Consider the following 19,644-nt stretch of genomic DNA (forward strand, 5'->3'; position numbering starts at 1 on the left):
TTTGCTTTCTAAGCAAAACACTCACAGCTTCTCAGTTACATTAACAAGGCATAGCGGAGGTATTATGATTCAAGTGTCTGGGAGGAACAATAAGACACCATGATTAACTACAATACATTTGTTCTCCCCTGCTTAGTATAATAAACAAACACAGTTATACAGTACAATGTTGTTCTCACATGCAAACCCACCCGGACTCCATTCAATATAGGTTTAAAGAGAACGACATCCAGGACTGTTTTCTGGTGCAAGGACACACAAGTCCTCACTCCACCTGCCAAAAATTCCTCCTAAGTCAAGATAATGGGTTTGTATCTGGATCACAAACAACAATAAATCAGGTGATAATAGCCATGGGCTCATTATAATACTATTCTTTGGAGTGCTAGAGAGGAGTTTGAAGGCAAAGTGGAGATACATTTCACCCACTTCAATACACAGTACTTTGCAGTCTCCAGAGCATTTGACCTTCCAGATGTTGTTGGACTCCAACTTCCATCATCCTTGACCATAGTTCATTTTGGTTGGAGCTAATGGGAATTGGAGTCCCGCATCTTCTGCAGCACTACAAGTTAACCACTTTTTAACTAAAAGTTAAAAACACAGTTCAGAATCTAGAGCAAACTTAGAGCGGACAGAACAAAACAAAATTTAAACTGGTTGGCCCAAAGTCATTTCTATATTTCACCGACTCAAGACTGTTACATCTTGTCTTTACTGATGATGCAATAACCTTGCTATCTCTTTAATCTCCCAATAGCCAAGGGAGTATTCGCTGGATTACTTCTAATGTTAGTTGGTAAGAGACAGACACAAAGCACATGTTTGCAAATCTTTGTACATCACAATGTAGCAGATCTTGTGGCGTCTCTGATCTTTTTAACAGCCTAACTGCTCCACCATATTTCTTTTTTAAGGAGGCCACCATCACAATTGTCATTACAGCATTTCACTCTTTCCAGAAATTCTATCTACGGCACATCCTGCTCCACCCCGCCGAGAATTATTATTATTTTACAATGTCTCTGGAGTTCTTTGTAATTAGCACTTCTCTTAGGCACCACTTCAAGCCGAACTATTTTGCATTTCCCTATATTCAAAAAAAATAAATCAGTAATTACCATAATCCTGAGATTCTTCCCTTCATCCCATTTGGTTTGAGAAATGAGGCATTTCAGTTCTTTGGAGTCCCAAAGAACGCTATGTTGGCACACAGTTGGAACTTACAGGACTGCAAATAGATTTAACTCTTGGTGCTTATTTCTATCCTTTATGTTATGTTGACAATATATCTCAAACAGATATATCCACACACACAGCTGTTAAGAAGAACCTCTTGTGCCATGTAGCTGATGAAGCGATATGGTGGGACAGAAGACTGTTTAACGCCCCACTCAAAACATGAAACCCCACTCAAAATATGAAGAGAGGATCCTCATGCTGAAGCCTGCTCTCACAGATTGCCCCCGCTGGATCTCAGAAGACTGTCTCCTTCAGAGATGGCCATACCATTAGGCAGAGTGAGGCAGCCACCTCAGAAGGCAGATGTTGGAAGGTGCGGGCAAACAGAGCAGTTTGCACAGTACGTCCAGTATTCCTTAAGCGAATATCGTACGTTGCCCTCAAGTTTCCTAGTGCCAGTGTTAAAATAAGAATCAACTGTCAATCCAGGGAGCTTTGGGAGATGCAACACAGCAGGTGGGAAAGTGGGCAGGCACCATGTTGTCCTTTGCTTCAGGCGGCAACCTGTTTTGGGCTAACCTTGGTCTCCTTGCAGGATTTCTTTTTCTGACCAGCTGTTTAGGAACTTTCCATACCATCAGTTTTGAAAGAACCACGCAGGTGAATTTATTGGGTATGCTCTGTTATACCTGACATAGCTGGCAAAGGATTTTGAAAAATTATTGGAAGGATTTCCAGGAGCTGGCTGTCCTATTTCTTTCACGGAAATAAAATACAATGCTTTCCTCAGGTAGCCCCTTGGTGATTAGTGTGATTGTCCTGAGAAATGTGATTGCGTGGAAATTACAGGAACTTATCTGTGACATCATGAAAGACCAGCAGTTACATAAGCACCTCATTTGTGACACTCTAGACTTTAAAAAATACATCTAACCATTACTTTCTTCAGCGTCTGAGAACTAAGGCACCTTTAGCATACTTATCTAGTCATATCTTTCTTTTAAAAAGAGAGACAGCAAAGCTGCTTCCTTCTCTATCACCATCTCATTTCTTTTTTTATTTTTTTTTATAAAAAATGAGCTATGTTTGATGGTATGCTCTCCGACAAATACGAGTGGGAAGTCAAAGCTATCAACACACATATTTATAGATACATATTTATTTATTTAATTTCATAAAACTTATATGCAGCTTGATTGTAAAAAGAACCTATATGAGAGGAAAGAGGGTGGTGAATGGCTCTGGACCTCTGTCCTCCTGTCCCCCAAAATATGAAGAGAAAAGTACGGGTCTTCCTAAGATAGCACATGAAGGAGCCTAATATACTGTATTTTTCGCTCTATAAGACGCATTTCCCCCCTCCTAAAAAGTAAGGGGAAATGTGTGTGCGTCTTATGGAGAGAATGCAGGCGGGAGGCTCTGCTCAGCGCTCCCTTTAAAGAGCCACGTGGAGCGTGCGTGGGGCTCTTTGGGGTTTTTCCCCAAGGAGGGAGAAGGGCTACCCTTCTTCTTCCTCGGGGAAAAGCCCCCAAGAGCCGCACACACATTCCGCGCGCTCTTTAAAGGGAGTGCAGCTCTTGGGGGAGCCTTAGCTACTCACAGCCGCTCCGGGGCAGGGGGATGAAGGCTCCCCTTGCCCAGGAGAAGCTGCGCGCGGCTATCCCATAAGCCAGGACAGCAAGCAAGATCGCTGTGCAGCGATCCCGCTTGCTGTCCTGGCTTCTGGGATTCAGAATTTCACTCCCTTGTTTTCCTCTTCCAAAAACTAGGTGCGTCTTATGGTCTAGTGCGTCTTATAGAGCAAAAAATATGGCACTTGGAACAGATCTCCACAATTTACAGATGAAAACAGGGTTGGCTTCTAACAGCTCAGTTTTTCTACCAAGGAACCCTGTCCAAGCCATCCCCCTTAGCCATCACAGTTACACACTAGACCCATGTATCCTGCAGTATTATTATTGTTGTTGTTGATGATGATCACCATCCGCCCTTCACTCTCAGAAGTCAGTGGTCTTCCACTGAATTTGAAAGCCAAAAATTTGCTATTCTTGACAAACAACAACAATCCTAAAACACACACAACTTGTTAGCAACAGTTCAAAATGCACTATACTAGACTGAAAAATGCGAAGTGGCATGCAAGGTATTGTGTGGGGCTCTTGGTGTTTAAGTTCCAGACGCCTTGGGGTGGGAGCTAAACCCTGAAAAGTGACAGAAATCTACCTTAACAAAATTTTAACAAGGGATTCTTCAGAGGAAAAAAATTGAACAAAACTAGGAGTGGTGATTTACCAGGAGGCAGTACCAGAACAGTGACTGTCCTTCATAATAAAGGGTAATTTGGAGCTCATGGACTTCCCAAGTAAGAAATTTTCTTATAGAAAAAGATGCTTTGGAGATGACCTGTGCCCTGCTGAATGAATGGGAAGGGAACAAAAAGCCTAGTACAGTCTGTAAGTATCTTTTATACACAGATCTGCTCACACAGGCATTCTGGCTGTTATTCTTTGGGTTTGCCATTCAGTTTCCATTTGACAAATCCGTTGGGTTAGAAGGACGACAAATAGCTTAACCATCTCTCCAGTGGCACTAAAACAAAAACAGCTGTGCCAGAGTATCAAAAACACAAAAAAGCATCTTACTACAAAGCTTTCCAGTTGCTAATAAAAACAATAGTCTGGGGGTACTTCCAGAAATATTTTTGGCACAACAGATTTTAAAAGAACTCGGAAGAAAATGGGGGAGGGGGGGGGCTTGAATAGCTTGCAGGAAATTTTTAGAGGCTTAATGCATTGTTTAGCATGATTAATATTAAACTAGGGACTATCCATTTTTAATGCACAGATTAAAAAAAAAGGTTTTTTTCTGTAAAAAATATAAATACCCCCAGTTTTCTACCAGGATCCAAGAAAAGAAAAATTGTTAGTTCAAGCACAGATCCCTTTTCCTGGCTGTACAGTGGTACCTCGGGTTAAGTACTTAATTCGTTCCGGAGGTCCGTACTTAACCTGAAGCAAAGTTCTTAACCTGAAGCACCACTTTAGCCAATGGGGCCTCCTGTTGCCACCGCGCCGCCGGAGCATGATTTCTGTTCTCATCCTGAAGCAAAGTTCTTAACCTGAAGCACTATTTCTGGGTTAGCAGAGTCTGTAACCTGAAGTGTATGTAACCTCAAGCGTATGTAATCCGAGGTACCACTGTAATGGGAAAACCTCAAAAGCTGATTTGTGTACATGAACAGAACTCACAACCAGCCCATCATTTTGTCCCATGTGCTAGCTTACTTCCTATGTTCCAGAGTTTAGTCATGGGTTGCATTCTGACTTTTAAGATATAAAAATGTCCCATTACCCACATCTGCATGTCTTGGGCTGTATCAAACCTACTTCGAGTGGATGACAGAAAGGGTGTAAGCTGTTCTTTACCAAGCCTCAGCACTTTCCTGTCATTTCTGATGATGTGTTTTGTGGTCGGAGACCACACACTAGCATGACTGCCTCCCCAACCCTTGTGTACATGTTCTGCCAAGCTATTTTAACACACAAGGACAGATATTATGGTGATAGGTACTTTGGGGAAACCTCAGTGCTTGAACACAATTACAGACTCGCAGATTGATGCGGCTCCTCAACCATCAAATCAAGGTAACTTTCTAAAGGACAAAAATGGTTAAGACTGTTTTGTCTAAACCAAATTGTGAAAGTGTGACTTTCAGTAGTTAAGCAGGATGTCTTGTTTTAATTTCTTAGCTACAGAGTAACAGAGTTGTAGAGTCAGAAGGGACCCTGAGGGTCAATCTAGACCAACCCTCTGCAATGTAGGAATCTCAACAAACAGGCTCCCATCCAACCTGAAATAATACCAGAGACTGCTTGGCTTTGCAAAGGTGCTAGCAGTTTTACTGCTGCACCACTAGGAGGAGATAGCTTTCTAAGGAATTTGTAGCACATGTAATTTAAGTCAGCACTCCAGATCAGGGTAGACGCTTTGGCAACTTTCATCCACTACAGATCTTTTGACCTTTCAACTCATTCTCATACTTTTTGCTGTTGTTGAAAAGCCTAAATAGATGTGCAAAAAAAAAAGCAGCATGGTGGTGGAGTGGATGACTGTTAAAATGAAAGATTCCCATTACTAAACACAATAATCCAGCCGCAGTAAGAGCCTTACACAGAGGCTAGTAAAGGTAAAGGTAAAGGGACCCCTGACCATTAGGTCCAGTCATGGCCGACTCTGGGGTTGCGGCGCTCACTTTATTGGCTGAGGGAGCTGGCGTACAGCTTCTGGGTCATGTGGCCAGCATGACTAAGCCGCTTTTGGCAAACCAGAGCAGCGCATGGAAACGCCGTTTACCTTCCCGCCGGAGCGGTACCTATTTATCTACTTGCACTTTGATGTGCTTTCAAACTGCTAGGTTGGCAGGAGCAGGGACCGAGCAACGGGAACTCACCCCATCGTGGGGATTTGAACCACCGACCTTCTGATCAGCAAGTCCTAGGCTCTGTGGTTTAACCCATAGCGCCAACCGTGTCCCTCTTACACAGAGGCTAGATGGTGCTAAATTCAATGTTTAAGGTAAAGGTAAAGGGACCCCTGACCGTTAGGTCCAGTCGCGAACTACTCTGGGGTTGCGGCGCTCATCTCACTTTACTGGCCGAGGGAGCTGGCGTACAGTTTCCGGGTCATGTGACCAGCATGAAACGCCGCTTACTACTGACCTAAGCAATGGCAAGTATAATGATAGCCTGGAGAGGGGCACAGAGGGGAACAATGATCCCAGGGACCTACAATTACTGCCCCAGAATTGCACTTAATTTTTATTTGAATATTTCTGAATATTGTAATATAGACTTAGCAATATAGCACTCTGGGTGGTTCTGAATAAGCTTTACAGCACCCATGCTTTGTAGATCAGCACAGGTAGATTTGCAATGGGGATTTCCTCATTGTTGGCACAGATTTTCACTAAGAATCTTAAGCATTTTTGTGGGACACAATTCTCACTCAGGTGGTGAAATCTGTGCTCGGGCATTATCCCTTCCGACTGTTGTTGCTGTTGTTGTGTGTGCGCCTGTATGTGCACACATGATGGAAAGGTCCTCAATATTAAAAAATAAAGCACGCACAAAAGACTAGCTGGTCAGGGAGGACGAGTTTTGCCTAGGCTTCTTACTCCTGAATATTCTTGTTTTCTATGTACAGAGAACCCCCCTACCCCAATAGAGGACCCCCCCAACCCCTGCAATCTGAAGTAGTGCAGCACATATATACCGTTTTTCTCCACAATGAAAACTAGGCCTATACTGACACAAGATCTCTATTCAGACAGAACTTTTTTTCTTCAAAGAAGAAACATTATCTTGCCCCGACACAAAATTACAAACTGAGCCTTAATAGCAAACAGAAATTAAATCCTTTTTCAATCTTTCTATCGTAGGTGAGGCTAGTGGACAATTTTGGTTCACACATTTTTTATATTTAAAACAATGTACAAAGAAAGATAGATGGAAAAATGATTCAATAGAAATTTTAAAAAACTAGTACATTTAGCTAGGTAAATATCTAATATTGCAGGAAATTTGCCAAATTCATAAATCAAAATCTCACAATATTCCCAACAAATCCAAATATGGATTTCTCTTTTCTTTGGCTTGTTACACCAATACATGATAAAAAGTCGTATTTTTAGAAAAATGGTAATAACACTATTTCCCCTCTCTGACTTGGATCATTTTGGCTAGTTTAACCATGGAAGCTAGAGCCCAAATGTTAGTGAACCAGCTACACGGGGTTGGGAATTGCCCCCCGCCCCCCGTAAGCTAACTGATTATTTTGAAGCTTTAATGAATGATTATTTGTATTTGATCTTAGGGTAAAAAGCAACCTAAGTGAGTTTGGCTCTTCCCTCAGTTCCATTCACAACAGCTTATGAACTTTACATAAAATCTGGAAGCAAATCCACACAGCTCATCATTCCCTGTCTAAAAGTCTTCTCTTTCTGTAAACTGAAGGAAGACAAAGTCCAATAAATCATTCCATTGACACTGATGGAAGAAGCCCACTTTCCACCTCATTTCTGAACCTACTAGATATTGCAGAATTCAGTACACTAAGACGTTAAATCTTTACCAGCCAGAGGCTTTGAAATAGCCTGCTGCATCCAGGTTTTGTTTTAGCACACTAAAACAGAATAATTTGCAATGGACTAACACCAGAAGTGGGACGCAGGTGGCGCTGTGGGTTAAACCACAGAGCCTAGGGCTTGCTAATCAGAAGGTCGGTGGTTCGAATCCCCGCGACGGGGTGAGCTCCTGTTGCTTGGTCCCTGCTCCTGCCAACCTAGCAGTTTGAAAGCACGTCAAAGTAGATAAATAGATACCTTCTCTGGCGGGAAGGTAAATGGCGTTTCCATGTGCTGCTCTGGTTTGCCAGAAGCGGCTTAGTCATGTTGGCCACATGACCCGGAAGCTGAACGCCGGCTCCCTCGGCCAATAAAGCGAGATGAGCACCGCAACTCTAGAGTCGGCCATGACTAGACCTAATGGTCAGAGGTCCCTTTACCTAACACCAGAAGTTCTATTGATTTATAAAAAACAGGAACCTGCTCACAGTGTTCCCTTTTCAAGGCTTCAAAGAGGAATTCTACTGAAACTCCAGCATGGACATGGAACTTTTGCAAAACAGGCTTCTCCATTCACTTATATGGAAGGGGCAATTCTATTCTAGTGAAGTGGGAAGTCTTCTTTATGCAGCGGCTTTCTGAGCAGATCAGAAAGAAGCTGCTGAATCAGCTTTAGGTGCGTAGGCTTAGATGAAGAGCTTCATCCTATTTCCTTATCTCAGGTACTTATCAATTGCCAGCAGATTATCTCAAAAGGCCTTTAATGCTATTGAGCATGATGCCCTTTCAGATCATTTAGCTTTGGGGCTGGGTGGGAGGGAATGCCACAGCTGCCACCTTCCTGCTTAAAGGAGAAGCACAATTTCCTCACTCCTTTAAAAGGGTCCCTTGAAGCTCATTTGGATATACCGTAAATGTCCTAGCCTAGTCTCTCCAATATACTAGTTTGTCATGTTTGTATCTCTTCCACCACTGTATTCCCTTATGAGAAGTACCGGTAGTATATTCAAGACTGACGTTTTCCCACCTTACTGATAAACAGGCCTGTCACTATGCTACACCAGGTGCAAGTGCTAAATAAGGCAGTTTTTAAACAATCACTCCTTAAAAATGCTTTTAACGCGATCCTTTTAAGAAGCAGGGAGGGAAACAAAAGCACACTCTATAGTTAAGTCAGTTCAACTGAAAGTAGAAGCTTGTATCTTGAGTGGATGCCCAATGTACTAAAGGTAAAGGTAAAGGTACCCCTGCCCGTACGGGCCAGTCGTGCCCGACTCTAGGGTTGTGCGCCCATCTCACTTAAGAGGCCGGGGGCCAGCGCTGTCCAGAGACACTTCCGGGTCACGTGGCCAGCGTGATGAAGCTGCTCTGGCGAGCCAGCACCAGTACAGCACACGGAAACGCCGTTTACCTTCCTGCTATAAAGCGGTACCTATTTATCTACTTGCACTTAGGGGTGCTTTCGAACTGCTAGGTGGGCAGGAGCTGGGACCGAAAGACGGGAGCTCACCCCGCCGCGGGGATTCGAACCGCCGACCATACGATCGGCAAGTCCTAGGCACTGAGGTTTTACCCACAGCGCCACCCGCGTCCCCTGCCCAATGTACTAGTGTGCATCAAAGCCACTGCAGTTAGTTTCCCCTTGCTATCCTGCTTGCAATACAACAACCCTTGAACCTGCAGGTTCTGAGAACTTCTGCATCTGTGGATCTGTACTAGCTGAAAAAGGTAAGAAGAGAAAAAGTGCAGATGGAGCCTTTTATGTTTCTTTCTTACAGCCAGAAAGAATACTATCATCTTGGAAAACTACAGTGCAATGTTGCCCTCCACTGGCAAGAATATTTGCAAAAAAGCAGTCCATAAATTGAATTTTACATGTGTGCTCTTACGTATTGCTATAGATGAAGCATACCCTCTTTCACACCACTTTAGAAACTGTATAACAATTCTACACACTATGGCATAAAAATGCTATAGAGACAAAGTACACCCATTCTGTGCTAGCATCTCATAGGCACTGTTCTTTAGTACTGGCCACTTGTGCCTGCTTCTCAGTATGCTGGTTGTGGTTGCCACTGAGAAGCTCATATGAATTATGTAGGCACCTCTTGATACATTTATATGAAGCTCCACCAAACATGTCGGCCAAATTCAACCACATCAGAAAAAAACTTAATTTATTGTTGGCCCCAAACCACCTGGGCATCATTTCACATAAGCAGATAAGACCTTTGTCATAACTGCCCTTTTTTTCATCCAAGACAGGAAACAAATCCAAAATTCTGCAAGAACATTCCTTTTAACAGGATTACTCATAAATATAACATTTAATTTTTAATCACTTGGACATTTGGGTCACTGCCATCCCATGCACTGCTGACCATGGTCTGTTCTATGTTATGTAGAAGTTTATGGGAAACAGTTCAGTGACTCTTTTATTCAGACTAATATTTCCACCATGTAAGGAGGTAATTATTATGCCTTACAAACAGCCCAACACAGTGAGACATGTTTTATGAAGTGAGGAATAGGGTGTTGGACCTGTGTGCTTGTCTTCTTGCACACTGAAGTGTCAGCACTTCAGTTCTGATGAAATAAATCAGTTTCCCTTTACATCTAAAATGGGGAAATGTAACTCAGTGTCAGTTTAGGTTTACAACCAAGATCTTGAGACAGCAAGAGTGAAGAAGCACATGCTCTCTGATGCTTGTTCCTGGCTTCATACACCTACCAAGTCAGAATCACTGCATCACTATTGGTCTAACAACATCCTCCAAGCAAAGTGTGCTTGCAGGTGTATGAAGGCCAGGAATTAAGTCCCCCAAATGCTATGTTTTGCTCATACATTGACCACAAATGATCAGTTGCATTCATCCACAAGCATGCCTTTCTTAAGGTGAAATGCTGTCATTTCCCCTCCCATTTCAAACAACTCTAAAAGGAAATCTTCTCAGTCAGCACAATATCCTACCTTTTGTGGTTCCATCTAGTCCCATGACACATCTCATTGCTCTTATGATTTGTTCCACTATTGGAGCAGCCATAGATGAAGCATATGCAGCACTATGGGAGTGAACCCGTAAGTAGTCTACTAGTTCCTGGAATAAAAACAGAATAAAGTTTTAGCGCAGACACCAAAACCTCCTTATGTCTGTTGGAACAGAAGTTTGCAGGTGGCAAGAGCAATCAGATCCAGAATTGGCTGCACACTCAACTGTAAGCCGAAATGCAAAACTTTTAGAAACATACCTCACTTTTGAACCAATGGCTAAATCAACTATTTGTTTCACCGATTCCCTCAAGTACTCTTATAGCAACTGTCAAAAGGGCACACTTTTAAAAAGTCAGTGCATGGCATGAAGCATCATGCTTCCAAATTTCCATGTAATGAGAGAACAGATAGACAGCAGAGGATGATATTTTAATGCACTATCACTATTGATAGTCCTTCCCATGGACCTTGTACCCAGAAGAAATAAACTGCTATTCTATCTCTTTTTATGGGTTCAGTGTTTTGTTCTATTGCAATCCCTTAAAAGGAGGCACGGAGCTCTCTCATTCAGAAAAAGGTTATTCAGCCTAGACCCACAATATTTGAAGGGGAAAGTACATCAGGAAATTTATTTTTCAACAGTGTTTCAAATTAGTTTAATGCTAAATTAGGCCTGGCACAGTAGCAATGCCTAATTAAATGATCTGCAATTCAATACCTGCAACCTGGATCTTTTTCAAAGGCGTGTCTGACTGAGCACACCTCTGGTCTCAGAGGTGAGAGGTTATTAAACAGTGCTAATAGGGATCTGATGCAAAGAGTAGCACAGAAGCCAATTTAAGCTGACTCAAGTGAAAAATCTGACTACAGTTTCCCCTGCAGACAAAAACAGAACATGCTCACAGTTTTACTTGTTTATACTCAAGCAACATAAGACTTGAAAGTTCACAACCCTAAGGAAACTATGCAGTCAATGTAAAATTCATTCATGTTTAGCTACAATCCTTTGGCAGGACTTGCATATAAGCTGTATGCAACTGCACCTTTCCCCAATATTACTCAAGCAAAGAGCAATTTTTGCAGCAAGCACATGACTTCTGAAGACATGTAATGTGCCCAGTACAGAGAAATCATTAAAACTTTCTTAAGATCAAAAAGCAAAAGGAATTCAGAGGCATTCCAAAAAACCATTTGAGAACTCAGTTACCAGTGTGCAAATTGTTGCTGCATTTCCCCGTTACATCATCATATTCAATGACATTAATTAGAAAGTGCTTACTATGAACAACCTGCATGCAAATAGTGGGATGAAATATTGGCACAGTTATCAAATGCAGCAGAAACAATGTTTACTGTCAACAGGAGAATCCAAAGAGCTGTATATTTGTGACATGATATTCATTCAGAAATATGTGAACTCTGTAAAACCATGTAGAGAGGGACCTCAAAACTGGAATATTCTGTTCCGTGGATGCAGACGGAACCACATGAAGCCCTTCAAACCTAGGGCAAATATACACACAAGGGAGCAAAAACTCTTGCAAAAACATGAGCATTGGCAGGATTTTCTAGGTGCCAGAATAGGATATCTGCTTCCTGACTGCTATAGCAACCCAGGTATTATTCCATTTTTGAAATGGTTAGCAATCACTGGCATTTGAGTTTTTACACACCTACAAATGCTGACAATACCTTTTTGCCTGCTATGTATCCCCCTGCTGCTCCAAAGCTTTTGGTGAATGTTCCCATCAGTACATCAACATCGTTGGGATCCATTCCAAAGTATTCCACAACTCCTCTTCCTGTTGGGCCAACGGCACCTATGCTGTGAGCTTCGTCCAAGTAGACATAGGCTTTGTATTTTCTCTTCAAGGCAATTATCTCCGGCAAGCGTACAATGGAGCCTTCCATACTGTGGGAAACAAAAGAAAACAGCTGAGAAATGAGCACTTAATTGATTCAGCTGTAGCTATTGTTGCATAATATGGACATAATGCTATTGATTGCATCCAAGCAGCTCAAGACACAGCGGAGAAAAACCTAAGTATACATGTTTGTACTCGCGAGCAGCTACCAGCAAGAGACAAAGAAGAACTAGAGATCAACAAACCAAAAGTAGCTTAGCTGTGGACTCTTGTTTATTCCTTAGGTGTCAACAAAGGAGTGTCCCAAAAGGGAAGTGGAGACTGTGCTGTCTTTAGGATATATAGTTTATTTACACACATACAGGGTGGTCCAAAAGTAGATATACTTTTGAAAACAAGCAAACAAAGAAACAATTATTTTTCTTTACCGATATTGTGAATGATGAGAACTTCTTGAGTCAAAGAACAAAGAAAGTGGATTCTAAAGCAGTATACCTACTTTTGGGCCACCCTGTATATAACCTGAGCCTGTGATGGAAAGGTTCACTGCGTCAACACCCCAAAAGGGTTTTGTTTCTCCCATAGCCACAGCCCTGGATTCAGCCAGAGATCCAGCATGGCGCTCTCTCTCTCTCTCTCTCTCTCTCTCTCTCTGCTTTTCCAGCCTGCTGTTTTTGCATCATATCACTCCCTAACCTCTCTACTCTAAACTCTGGCTTTATCTGTTGAGGGGGTGTGTGTCTCCACTCATTTTTCATCTTGCACAGACTCCTTGATCCGGTCAAAAACAATTAAAATAATTAGTTAAAACATGTCAACATTACACATAGGCTGGTCTAAAACATGTTTTTTGTAGGAACTGAAAAGAGTACAGCGAAGACACCTTCTAGATGTCATTAAGCAGGAAGTGTGGGTGTACTCATGATTTCATTGCTCTATTATTTCCCATCCACCCATCTACTTGCTAAATTCAGATAACATGATTGCTTTGATGAAGAGTTCCAACACCTTGCGGAAATATTACAACACTGACCAGTTTGGAATGCCACACAACATTCAGACCAAGTGCAATTCATTATGCAAACAAAAGATCTCTAGAGATTTTCATCCATGACATGTTATAAAAAAGAAAAGCCTTCCAAAAATGCCAAAAGCAATCTGTGTCTTTCTCACAGATTTATATTCTTTATTGTTTTAAGAATCATGCTACATGATCCCTATTCATATGCATATTATTATTATTATTATTATTATTATTATTATTATTATACCATCTGTTATCCAAATGATAGTGTAATGTGTTGGGATACTGCCAGGGAGACATGGGCAATCAGGCAGCCACGTCGTCTTCGGATGATCTCTGGTCTCCCGTTGGAACAGCATCAGTCAATTAGCGACACGAGCCTCAGAGATATTCCAAGACTCGTGCACACCCTTTCTGCAGAATTTCCACAATGGAAGATTCACCCCGGAGAGCATATTTACAGCTTTATTCAACGTCGATCAGAACAAAGGAAAAAACATGACTGCTTGCATCCGTGTCGAGGAAAACAGCCAGAAACAAAAGCTATATACAAAACGGAAACTCCCAGTGAGCAGGAAGTAAACAGGCATGTGACACACAACAGCCTGTTTCCTTTTAAGGAGGAACGGAAATATCCTAACATAATGATGTAATAATGACACCAGGCACGCGTTAGGCCAACAAAGGCTGAATGAATGAATGAATGAATGAACCATGCATACCTGGGGAGAGCATTCCACAGATGGGAAGCCACCAAAGAACAGGCCTGTTCTTGTGTTGTCATCCTCCAAACCTCTTAGGGAGGGGGGACAAAGAGAAGGGCCTCAGATGACAAGCACAGGGTCCAGGTTGGATCGAATGGGGGAAGGCAGCCCTTAAGATCCTGAGCTGTATTGCCATAATCTGGAACTAGAATGCACGAGTAGGAAGAAAGGTGCCAGCTCAGCTCTCCCATGTCTGCAGTGGGGAGCCTTTCACGTTCATGGAGGCTTCTTGTGAGATGGGGGTTCTACACAATGCAAGGAGCCTATGGAATTAGAAGCTACAGACCCATTGTCTTCCAAATCATGGCAGGGAGTGAAAGAGAATGGGGACAAGGAGGCAGAGTCAGGGTTCTAGTCCTCATTTCCACATTCCGCTTCCAAATTACTTTTAACAGCTGAATAAGGCTTTGGCGTTATGGTGACCAGCCACTAACCAAAGAAAAAACAGAAGGTAATGGCTCATTAAAGGTAAAGGGACCCCTGACCATTAAGTCTAGTTGTGGCCGACTCTGGGGTTGCGACGCTCATCTCGCTTTATTGGCCGAGGGAGCCTGCATACAGCTTCTGGGTCATGTGGCCAGCATGACTAAGCTGCTTCTGGCAAACCAGAGCAGTGCACGGAAACGCCGTTTACCTTCCTGCCAGAGCGGTACCTATTTATCTACTTGCACTTTGACGTGCTTTTGAACTGCTACGTAGGCAGGAGCAGAGACCGAGCAACGGGAACTCACCCCGTTGCTGGGATTCGAACTGCTGACCTTCTGATTGGCAAGCCCTAGGCTCTGGGGTTTAACCCACCGCGCCACCCACGTCCCCTCATATTCTCTCTTTTTTTAAAACAAGCAATCCACAAAGCAAGCTGGGGCAGACTGCACTTGTGCAGCAGAATGTTGGTTGGGAAGAGGCTTCTTAAGTCTTCCTCCTTAAATTTTACAGATCAAAATTGCCCCTGCCCCCACCATTGATTTTTGGCCTGTAGGGAGAATATAAGCACCACGTTCCTTGTGACCCAAACTGACAAAAACGCTGCTTCGGGATACCAAATATGATCTGAAAAATGACGGTGGGAAGCAGAACCTTACACAGCCTCTTTGCTTACCATTCTTCCACTCAGATACAGTATTCTCTTGGCTGCTTGAACTGTTAAACAGTGGTCAGCATCACCTATGGTTTGTTGGAAGAAAGCCAACTTGAGCTTGCATTGGAGTTGCAATTTCTGCATACCTGTAAATGCCTTCCACAAGAATCAGAATCTTTTTCCATGCTCTCCGACTTCGAGGTTGTCCATGTATTACTGCTTCCTTCAAAAGCTTTTCTAAGCTTTGCATATCTGGTTACAAAAACACAAGAAAGCAGTGCATCAGATATTTATTCATGTAATTTCTTTGCAGAACCTTTATATCCCTCCTTCTAATAAGGAAGACTGTAATCCTGTCATGCTCTGGGTAACAAAAGTCTGTGCTTTTCAAAAACTGGAGACCAGCAGCGGATTCATCCTTTTAAATATTTGAACAATTTAATTGTTCAAGGACACAACTGAGTGACTTCTTTCCTGAACAAGAATTTCAACATTTGGAATACTGTTCATGGTGGTGTGTGTTTTTATGGGTGTCTTCTTGTAACACACAGTCAGCTCTCAACTTATGTGGGGGATAGTGCATAAAGCCAAAATTGCTTATGGTTAAAACACTCTGAATGCTCTCCCAAGCCGAGTGCAATGGCAGGTAAGACTGCTAATGTTTTCCCCCCAGACGCCCACCTTTAAAAATAAATAAATTCAGCCAAGCATGTACAGATGAATTCGTACAAGTTAAGTTGTGAGTTGGTCTTATTATGTTTTACAAACTTCCAAGCTCTCTACTGCCTAATAAGCCTGCTGCTTTACATGACCCTGAGAAGCAACTCCATTTAACAACCAAAACACGTTGCATCACATTAGTGAGAGGTGCATTTTACCTTGAGTGAGCAGTGGGGTAGAAGATACTTTTAGTTTATCATACAACCATATTAAATTTTCAGTAAACCAAGTATCTTAATGGTGATCTTTTATACAGAGGCTGGATTTTGTCTTCCCAACCATTCCATGTTTGATATAAAATGTTGAGATCAGTGCTTGCTCATAACACAAACACCCATGTATATTCTCCCAGATTGTGGTAGCATTCCATACATCTGATGACATGGATTCAAATCCACAAAAGCTTACACCATGATAAAATTCATTATTCTTTAAAATGGTGCCACAAGACTTTTTTTTTTTTTGTCGCAACAGACTAATATGGGTAGCTTCTTTTTCCTAAACAATGTCAGTCAGGCAAGTAATTTGCTATATAGTATATAGTGTGCTCATAAAAGTTTAACTGATGCACCAACTGAAGTATGGGCCATTTTTAGTTACTCATTTGTACAGTTTTTCTAATAACTAAGGATCATGCGAATTGTTTCACAACAAAGAGAGTCAGTAAAGTTTCCTCCAAAAGTTCTGAATACCACAGATCAACCTGGGTAATTCAAGGGCTTTTGTGCAAAACAGAAAGCTGTGTTTCTTTTTAAATGAATGAGAAGTACAAACACGTTTTAACATGCATTATCTCCAGTGAAATAGTCTCATGTGTCAATTGACAGAAGTTTCCTTGCGTGTACACAAGTCAGTTTAATTCCACTTGAACACTTTCCCACTTTTACCCAACATACCTAGTATTAATACTTACTGTTGTGTCTGAAGACTCTAATTGTAGCACCTGAGAGCCTTGCACCGAGAACAAGTGAAGAATGGTTCAGTTCATCACTTAAAATAAGACTTCCCTGTGGAAGTAAATAACGAATCACAATATGTTATTTGGTCTTGGTAATTGTCATCAATGTCCAATTTTTTACTTTTATTGTAACGTTTATTGATTGAGAAATATTGTAAGAAGGGTCTTTAGTAGGTTCAAGGGAAGCCTGCTCTGAACATGATTCTTTATGGAAGCAACACTTTAATCTTCGGACCGTCGTGTGACTGAACTGAAGCATACAACTTTGGTTTTGCATTTCGTCTTTGTGGACTAAGGTGTTTATTTTTCTTTCTGACAAATGGAACACAGAAACGTTTAGCCATCTTGTTCCAACCACTCATTCTTAAAAAGGGTGGGTGTTACTTTCTAAAAGGTTCTAAAAGGTTCACTATCACTGCTAATGTTTCCTTCCTGAGGGAGTCATACACCCCAAAATTATCTCTATCACTGTTAATTGCATTTGTTATTCATTTCATAAAAAGTGTACTATAGCGAGTTAATAATATAAAAGACAGACAGGTAAAATAAACTAACAGTCAAATTAAAAACACCATACAGTAGAAAATTCCTGAAATGCTCATCCAACAATAAATTAAGAAGGATGGAGTCTACCTCAGCACACTGAAAGATTAGTAGCATAATAGCGGCTAACTTAACTATCAAAAGCCTGGATAAATTAAAATGTCTTAGCCTGGCACATAAAACTGGCAAGGCTGACTCAGGTACATTTTCCCGGGCATCACCTTCCACAAGGTCCATAGGTTTCCTGGGATATGGACATTCCTAAAGACGTTCACTCACCTTCCCAACCAATGCAGGGATGTTCATAGAATTTGTAGCAAAGCCCATGCCAAATGCCATAGCCGCTTCAACGCCCAGGAATTCTGCCACCAGATTTTCTAACTCAACATGTTTGTCAAGGTTGCCTGTTGGAAACAATTAAAAATAGTTTTACAGATCACATTAGTACTTCCCAAGAAAATCAAAGCAGACAGTTTGCAAGAAGTGGATATACCCAGCAGATTACTCCGAATCTTACATGAGAATGGTTTTGAGCTTCTTATATATTTCTGTTGTATGGTTTTCTTTCGACTGTTGCAGAGAGCTATGACATATTATTGTGATGTACTGGCATATAAAAATTTCTAGAGAGAAATAAATGAATAAACGTACGTAATGTTTTTATTTAAAAGATCCCATATGCTGACCTAACTAAGTGTTCAATCTCAAGTGTGGTTTTTCCTTACTTAGGTGAAGTAGGAGCTATAAAAGGCCAACAAAGCCAAAGATCTGATGATGGAGTTGGACCAGCTCTGATTAACTAATCCATGGCTCCTTCCCCGCTGCAAAAGTTCACTAAAAACATACAAAGGGACCAGAGGAGTCATGTGGCTCTGGGGGCGGGGCTAAATACATGTCCCTGCCCACAGCCCTACTCTACCCAGAAAGTCAGTAGATCTATCCATGTGCTGAGTGCAAATATCCACAAAAAGGTTTGGATGGTTTTAGACCCTCCTCTTCCCACCCTCAGGAATCCCTCCTCAATTTTATTTATCTATTTATGGAAATTATTGGGAGTGGCTGGGACCTAACAGCAAAGACTTTTAGTTCATTCCTGTGGTTGATCTAGAAGGCATTGTGGATTTACCCTAAATGCCAGTCCTAATGTACCTACAAAAAGCCTGTTGCAATACGTGGGGTGCTCCTCTTCCAGGTTTTTGAAAACCAGCCCTATGCCCTTTGACAGGATACTCCATTTCATTCCCTTGCCTGGTTTTCAACTGGTTTCTCCCCTGCCCCCCCCCAACTGTCAGTCAGTATTCTAAACATGATTAGGCTTTGCTGAGCTGTTCCACCATGTCCAACACATACAAACACCAAAAAAAATGCAAGTTTCTGAGATAACGCTGAGGTCACTCTCCTCTCAAAATTTTAATCCTTCAGGTTTAAATATATTTTGATGATTTTTAGATTCTTGCACTGCTACTGGTTTCTGCTGTTGGTTTTATTCTGTGGCTGTCTTGACTGGTTTTTAGATGTTATGTTACATTTATTGTTATGTTCTTGTATTTTATAATTTGAACCTTTGTTTTCTGAACTGTCTGGTGAGCTCTAGCTGCTAAGTGGCACAGAAGTATTGTAAAGTTAATTTTTTTAAAAAAATCTTTTCAAGTGACAAAAGCCAAGGTATATGTGGGCTAACATCACCAAATATTGGTAATTATTGTTTGAATAAAAAGCAAACAAACAGTATTTCTACCTTTGTACTTTCATGAAATATAACACACACAGTTACTAGGTCCAGTTGGATCCAGAGATCCCAGGTGCAAGGTTCTGCTCACAGGATGCGGTGTCAGTTTTTTCTGATTCCCCATTTCCCCTGTCTGAAAATCTGCTCTAGAGGATTGAAGGACCCTCTGGAACAGCAAGGAGAAAATTCTGGGACTGCAGCCCATTTGCAGAAGTGCTACTCTAGATTCAGACCAATGTGTTCTTAAAACAGGTAACACAAGTTTACTGTTAAGACTCCCACCTCCCCACAATAGCTTCCAATTTTTTACAGGTGACCACTATAAATTGGAAATTATGACATGGCTATCGGATTACTCTATGACAAATAATCAGATAATGGAACACTCTTGGCTGTTCAACTGAACTAACCAAATACAATTTCCGGCAATTAGCAAGGTCACCTCCATGATGTTGCAAAAGCATCCTTGTCTATGTTACAGGCAAAAACCAGTGTGACAGATATGTTTCAGGCTATATTAACATGCAGCTACATCTGCATGTCAATGGCTCCCAGAACATAACGAGAACTAATTCCTGATTCATCTTTGCATAAGTCAAACCTGACTGGCAAGGGTGTGCAAGACCAGCCCTTTGCTTTGCACATTTCTAATTAGAGTGGAACCTCTG

The 19,644-nt window shown here is 41.7% G+C and overlaps 1 protein-coding gene across 3 annotated transcripts in view; it reads right to left on the minus strand.

The window, feature by feature from the left end:
• Window positions 1–19,644, minus strand: part of SPTLC3 (serine palmitoyltransferase long chain base subunit 3) — a 61,734-nt gene that overhangs the window by 6,746 nt on the left and 35,344 nt on the right. For all 3 annotated transcript variants that reach the window (XM_083431970.1, XM_083431972.1, XM_083431971.1), the window contains exons 5-9: window positions 17,527–17,651; window positions 16,660–16,753; window positions 15,173–15,278; window positions 11,988–12,207; window positions 10,275–10,401 (exon numbers count right to left, since the gene is read on the minus strand). In XM_083431970.1, coding sequence (XP_083288096.1) covers window positions 10,275–10,401; window positions 11,988–12,207; window positions 15,173–15,278; window positions 16,660–16,753; window positions 17,527–17,651 — 672 coding nt within the window. The remainder of the gene's footprint in view (window positions 1–10,274; window positions 10,402–11,987; window positions 12,208–15,172; window positions 15,279–16,659; window positions 16,754–17,526; window positions 17,652–19,644) is intronic.

Source organism: Podarcis tiliguerta, assembly GCF_965153285.1.
Source record: "Podarcis tiliguerta genome assembly, chromosome: 3".
Lineage (NCBI taxonomy): Eukaryota > Metazoa > Chordata > Lepidosauria > Squamata > Lacertidae > Podarcis > Podarcis tiliguerta.